The sequence below is a fragment of the Pygoscelis adeliae genome, unplaced genomic scaffold (assembly GCF_000699105.1).
Source record: "Pygoscelis adeliae isolate BGI_AS28 unplaced genomic scaffold, ASM69910v1 Scaffold212, whole genome shotgun sequence".
NCBI lineage: Eukaryota > Metazoa > Chordata > Aves > Sphenisciformes > Spheniscidae > Pygoscelis > Pygoscelis adeliae.
In genome coordinates, this window is record NW_008824235.1 from 709,808 (window position 1) to 717,041 (window position 7,234).

The 7,234-nt window shown below is 37.4% G+C and overlaps 1 protein-coding gene across 3 annotated transcripts in view; it reads right to left on the minus strand.

Moving 5' to 3' along the window:
* GULP1 (GULP, engulfment adaptor PTB domain containing 1) overlaps positions 1-7,234 on the minus strand; it is a 157,713-nt gene that overhangs the window by 45,193 nt on the left and 105,286 nt on the right. For all 3 annotated transcript variants that reach the window (XM_009334981.1, XM_009334982.1, XM_009334980.1), the window contains exon 4: positions 5,687-5,758. In XM_009334981.1, the coding sequence (XP_009333256.1) occupies positions 5,687-5,758 (72 nt within the window). The remainder of the gene's footprint in view (positions 1-5,686; positions 5,759-7,234) is intronic.

The window sequence follows — 7,234 nt, forward strand, 5'->3', positions numbered from 1 at the left end:
TCCAGCTCTGGAGCCCTCAGCATAAGACAGACATGGATCTGTTGGAGCGGGTCCAGAAGAGGGCCATGAAAATGATCAGGGGGATGGAACACCTCTCCTATGAAGAAAGGCTGAGAGAGTTGGGGCTGTTCAGCCTAGAGAAGGGAAGGCTTCGGGGAGACCTTCTTGCAGCCTAGCAGTACTTAAAGGGGGCTTATAAAAAAGATGGGGACAAACTTTTGAGCAGGGCCTGTTGCAACAGGACAAGGGGGAATGGCTTTCAACTAAAGGGGGGTGGATTTAGACTAGATAGAAGGAAGAAATTTTTTACGCTGAGGGTGGTGAAACACTGGCACAGGTTGCCCAGAGAGGTGGTGGCTGCCCCATCCCTGGAAACATTCCAGGTCAGGCTGGATGGGGCTCTGAGCAACCTGATCTAATTGAAGATGTCCCTGCCCATGACAGGGGGGTTGGACTAGATGACCTTTAGAGGTCGCTTCCAACCCAGACTATTCTATGATTCTATGAAAAAAATCACATTTTAAAACAGCCAGGACCTTTAGTTAAAGAAATAATGGTTAAAACAAATTCTATGAACATCAATTTAAGCTATGCAAATCAAAACTGTGTGCTTTTATTTAATATTTACACCTCACTGCACAATTCAAGAGTTTAGTAAAAAACTCGAAACATCAAAGGTAGACATTTCTGTGATTTGGGTGCTAATCTTCAGCCCAGGGAATAGAGGTTCAACTCCTTCATTCTACGCAGGCTTCCAGTGAGACATCAGACATTGCACTTCATGGGGACACCTTAAAAGATGTCTGTTTGTGGGCAACGTAGTTATCTAAGCTGAGATACAGCTATATACCTGGCTTTGAGAAGATGCTTTTCCTCTTTTTTTGTAACAACATTCACTATAAGGAAAGATGCCTTAAAAAAAAAAAAATAGGCCCTATTTCTTTTGCAGTGACTACATATCATCTTTTTGGTCATATTATGGTCCAAACTCTCATGCACATTTTATGTGGGTATAATGAAATCATGACACCTCTGAATAATAGCTGTCAAGAAGAGGAAAAGGATGAAAAGGCCACAGATATGTGAACTTGAATCTCTTGATAACCAGCTGGGTAGGGAAAAAGCTGTCTCAGAAATCCATTTCTAAGGAATATGTTGTATTTTATTTTCCAAACACACACTGGCATGAGAGGAAGACTATTGATCTATTAACCACAGTGTAGAAGACAATGTGGTACAGTCTTTTTTCCATCTCTCACTCCCTGAAGGTTTTTCTTTTGTTTGGGGGGTGGGGTTTTGGGTTTTTTTGGTTGTTATTTTGTTTGGTGGTGTGTAGTTTTGGGGGTTTGTTGGGTTTTTTGGTGGTGTTTTTTTGTTTGAGTTTTTTTTTGGGGGGGGGGGGGGGGGGGGGGGCAGGGTGGAAGAATTGAGAGAGAGGGTAAACAGGTATTCTCTTCAACTCTTCTCATCTGATCTGCTTTGGTCTTCAGGCTGTCCCTGGCTGGTCCTGAACATTCTGCTTTTTCCAGTACTTCAAAGAGAACAGTCATGGCTGTAAGGCTTTACTGGAAACCTCTTTATCCCAACATTAAAAGATTTTCTGTACTCCACCCTCCTCTATCCTTTCAACAACAAATGAAAACCATCTTTAACAAGAAAGGGAGCTCAGAACAATATCCACTGATGGTCCATTAAGGGCAGCAGCAGGACAGCATCACAGTATGTGTGGAGGTGTGTGAAAGAGCACTCTTCACTTTGTGTATCCTTATGGGTCAAGGAGCTGATGAAGAATATTTCAAGTAGCTTCAAAGTGATAAATTCTGGTTACAAAGTGATAATCTCTGGTCATCTCCACTTACAGAAGAAAAGAGAAGGAGAAAAGGAGAGAGAGTTGGAAGTCGGGTAAGAGAATAGCCTTAAGTTTGGTCCTCATAAAAACATCCCTTTAAAGACTGTAAAAGGAACAGCCCAAAACTCAGATGTTTACTTCTGTTTCTCCCTAACACCCATCCATGCGTTTTCTTACTAGTGGTCTGGTTATGCTGGCCTTTCCATCTGTTATGCTGAACTTTCCACCTGTTCTCACCTCTGGCAACCCTTCAAGCACTTTTTGAGAAGGACCAAATTCATTCCTACAGTGTGATTTAGAAGTTGTGGAAAGTAATCATTTCACTTTTTAAAATGAAGTGTGATTTGACAACATTTACACATTTGAATAATGTAGGCATCTTCTGATACAACTTCTTGGTACCATTTTCCTTAGTTTTTATTTCATTCTAGAAATCAGTTTGACTAGAAATCTGGAAGGAAAAAATTTTTTGTAATAAATTATGAGAACAGTTCACCTTATCTTAGAAATACAAATACACATTTTAAAACATCAGTGTCCAACTTCCTTCTTTCTCCTGCAGTACAGCTCCAAGAAATTTGAAAACATGAGGGGAAATCCCAACTAGATAAAACCACTGGACAACCCTCTAGAAAAATTTAATATAGATGCTTGAAAAAACTGTATATTCAAATTGCAACTGACCCAGCAAAATTGTAAAGTGTTTAGAAAATGTAGTAGTACTATTTGGGATAAAACAAGTACAATGAAGCATCAAGAAAAATTTCCTCCAAGTTATTGTATTTTACTGTAGAACATCAGCTCCACCTGCTGGTAAAAGTAAGTTCATGGAATGGCATGCTACAGTTTTGCACAAACCTGTTTGGCAAGTGAAGAGTTTTTGTGCTGTATGAGTTAAGAACTTTTGATTTAAAGAAGTAGAAAGTTGTATATCAAATGTCTATTCTAACAGTTTGATGACATGATGGCTTAAGAAAAATAGTTTACAGTGACAGTATCTCTTGGTCTATATATCACTGTAAGCACATGACTTCAAAAGGTTATTAGCGCGATGCATGCCAGTTGTAAAAATAGCTCCAAATATTAAGAAAGAGTCAGCTGTTTTTCTGCTAGCTATTAATTTTCATTAAAAACAAATTATGATTAACAACATTGTGATTAAAACCAAATCTATATAATAAAAAGACATAAACATAGCATCACGAGCTACGCATCTTTTAAAAACTTTCCTACTCCAAAACACGCTATGTATGTTTTCTTTCAATATAAGACATTAGTTTTCAAGTTGATTTCACTGGTTTAAATTTTTTAATTAACATTTTCTAAGAACAAGCTAGGGATGTGTGGTTAGTAATAAAATCCAGTACCTCTACGCTTCTCTTCAAAGAATTCAGACGCACAACATAAATCAATGTTGAAATGAGTATTCAATTAATTGAGGATTGTTTCAAACATAAAACCTCTCAGAATTCTGTTCCAAGATTTTTCAAGTCTTTCCAAGAGTTGTCTTTAATTACTTTGTTGAGTTTTCTAATAAACTTGTGACTATGTAAGATCCCATGTAATACTTGACATCTAAGCTCCAAACTTTGAAGCTTGAAGAAAATAGTGTAATTCTGGCAGCAATGATCCAGACACATATTGCCAAGGCAGTTTATTTAGGGACCACGTGTAAAAAGTTAGAACAGATATCTACATACTCCAATGACACCACAAGTATATACAAAAAATTTCTGCTTTTAAATTTTAGTGCTAGGCTGACAAATGTATTTTCCCAAGAAAGGAACATAGTTCTGGCTCTTCCTACACTTCAGAGACCAGTTATTTGAAATCTTTTTTGGACCTGTTTTCAGAGCAAACTATTTCAAGGTACCAATCATACAATCCAACCCATCAAAAGCCTCCAGTTATCAGTGAGAGCCCAGGTTACCCTGGAGTTCCACCAGTGAGACAGAGACACTTAGCAGCTGCTTTACTTAGGAGGAGTCTGGTAAAACATCATTAAAATAGAATAAAAACTTCTCCATAGCAGGATCTTATCTTCACAGATTTGTGCACAGAATTAACTTTGCTCAGGGTAATGGAATTTTATAAACACAAAACATCTAACACAACAAGGCTTCACTCCAGTATTAGCTGTAAACTTGTACGAGGTGCACACAAAACCATACATTTTGTTTCCACTGATAGCGTGCTGCAGTGGTTAAAAAAGGGTCATACTTACATTAGCCTAAAACACTTGAAAACAACTAGGCAATAATGTCTCTGACAAACTCCAGCAGAGTAAATCTTTTTGGCATGAAACATTCTAAGAATTGAATAAGTTAATCTTTGAAGGCAGCTGCACTATTTTGGCAGAGCGCAAATAATGGCAAACAACAACTGTTTCAATACCTTAACACAATTACTAATCAACCTTGTAAAGATGGCTTTTCCAAGGGAAACCTCAGTCTTAAAAGCTGAGCTACAGGAATAGTGTTTCGTGCCTTCTTTCTTCCTTTTTTATTATAGTAGTAACACAGAATCAAATTTTTCAATATTGGTTCCCAAAATTTTCTGTCCATTTCCAAGGAACTTCTGTTTAAATGAATAATGAAAACCCTAAAAAAGTTATGGAAAGTACAACAGTAGGCAGAACAATTTTTACATCTAAATAAACGAATGCTCCGATAGCTCTAAGCAGCTAAGCATGAAACAGTGCAATTCGACAGCAATGTGAGTCAGCAGACAAATCAAATCAGCATTCCCTACCACAACTCATAGCATTTGAGGAGTTTTAAGCGTATTGGCTGTCACACAAAACAGTCAAGTCAAAGCCATGTTATCAGTTAGCAACCCTCAACACGACATTTCATTAGGATACTTTCCAATTGTCTACCGAGTCCCTCAGTGCCCAAGGACATATAACCAAGAAGTCACTGTAAACATCTGATTTTCTCAGCCTTCTATGTGCACTAGCACATAGATGGTGTTTGCGCACGCAGACCTTTTCCACCGAAACACAAAGACCTGGAGGACAAGGCAGTAATGCCCCTTGTCATAAACAGGCTTGCTTTGTAAACCCTATTCTCCCACTACAGCTCTATCTCCAGATACATCACCAATTATCACAGCTGGAGGGTCAACGACATTCATGCCAGTGTCACAAACCTTCACCTCCAGTCTAACAGTCAGTTTACACGGATCAGATGCATTAGCTTTAGATGAAGAGCAGTCAGGGACAGCCAGTACCCACAGAGCTATCACAGCCCACTTATGGCAAGGTTTGACATTCTTACTCCTGTTCTCCGGCACCAACAGCTTACCTTAAGTGGGTGGGTACTCTATGTTTTGCAACAAGAGGCAACTTACCTAACTAGGGCTCATAGGAAGCAATGCACAGCCCAGAGAAATGCAGGGCAGACATTACCGAAGTCACTAGCTTTTTGGTCAAGGAAGAGTTCATTTTCTTAAATTCTCTGGCAACACGTTTGGAGTGCCATAATTAGAGACATTCAATAGCCATAAAGCGAGGATGGCAGCTAAAACAAATTGTTGCTACCTAGGTTTGTATTAACAAAGCCCTAAAGTTTCCAAAGAACAAGCATTACGCATTAAGGTACATAAACTTTGTAGTATAAAGAATCATATAATCTAGGGGACAACTAAATATTTTACAGCAGAACATCTGATAATACAGACATAATAGGGAGGGGCCTACACACCAGCGAAGAGATTGGTAAAAGCAACTGCTTCTAGAACCAATGAATTTACCTAGAAACACTTACAAGGTGTCTTATCTGTGAAAACAGGTTAAGAATACATTCCATTTATATTTCATTAAAAATTCTTTCTTACCTTTAATTTTCTAACAGCATCTCTTACAACTTCCGTGCCTTTGGGCTGCTCTACTTCCGTACTGCCAAGAAACTGAAAAGATTGTAATTTGTGAAAAGTAAGTTATGCATTGAAAGGCCTAATTAACTCAAGTAATCTTATTTTCCAATTATTTCCAAATAACATTTTGGAAAGACAATAATTTCAACAGTTGATAAGTAACAAATCTTCATACAGCTATTTCTAATCAAAAGAATAACAAGAATTAAATTCTAATTAGACAAATATCAGAGTTATCAAAAGCAGCTTTTAAAAAACATTTTATTTATCTCGATCCTACACAAGTCTGTAAATTAGAGGTTAAGTACCTTTTTCCACTGGGAAATTGTTATTTTGGTAATATCATCTCTTTTGGAAAATAATGAAAAAGTGCAAAAAAAAAATACTGATATAAGATACTTCCCATGAATCAACACGAGCCAATGGATTGGACTATGTTACTAAAACTTTCATACAGTGATGCAAGATAAATGAAAAAGGCCTGATTTCGCTCTCAGAGCGGCTTGGTACAGTAATTTCATAGATTTAAAGGAACTAGGCTCCAAATTACATAAAAACAAGGCTCATATTCAAAGAATTTCTACTAGGGATCATATTTTCACCAAGTAAGGTTGCAATGAAAGCCAAACATACGCCTGTTAATATACAAAGCATGATACTTCAAAGGGCCCTTACCATTTCTTTATTTGTACATTGAAATACCTGTACGTTCTTCTGTACAATTTTGCTTGCCTTCTACTATACTGTTACGAAAGGTATGATAATCCTGCCCAAACCACATTTGTGTAATAATTTAATTAATCTTGAATTGCCTGATTTTCACATTGAGGTACAGCTGATTTAAGTCACACCATGTACCTGTATATGGCAAAATAATGCCAGCAAGAAAGAACAAACCCCCTTTTTTCTCTAAAGTACATGATTTTGTGTAACACGATGCACAGAGGTACGTATAATTTTTGTCTTAGCAGTTTCAAAAGGAACTTAAATTTGTGAAGCTACAGATGCTTTCAACATAGTAACTCTTAAGTTTTTAATTTTATTAAAACTTCAAAACATGTTTACTGTAGTCAATGTGCTCAAGCTATACTCCTGCAAAGAAACTTTGCAGCTCTACCAATAATTAAGTCTCATTGGAAATTTGCTACTGACTCTGAAATATGATGTGCCACCTTGAATACAACAGTGTGTAAATCAAAACACCACGCACATCTGCTGTCAATATTCTCTACTATTACAATTTTCCAGCTAGGAGACCAAGGTTTTGTAGTAACAAAGCAGAAACCTCTATTATTGATTTGATGTCTTTCATGCAACATCTCCGATAACTTTAAATAGACTGTGTGCTCCTCCCTGGAAAAGTGACAGTTGCAGAAAATGCATATAGAGAAAGAACGATTCTTGGACATTATGGATACTACATGTGATGGAGACAGAAAGGCAAAGGTGAGTGAATATATGTGAGCAAATGTATGTGAGTAAAAAAAAAAAAAAGGTAACCACAAGCTT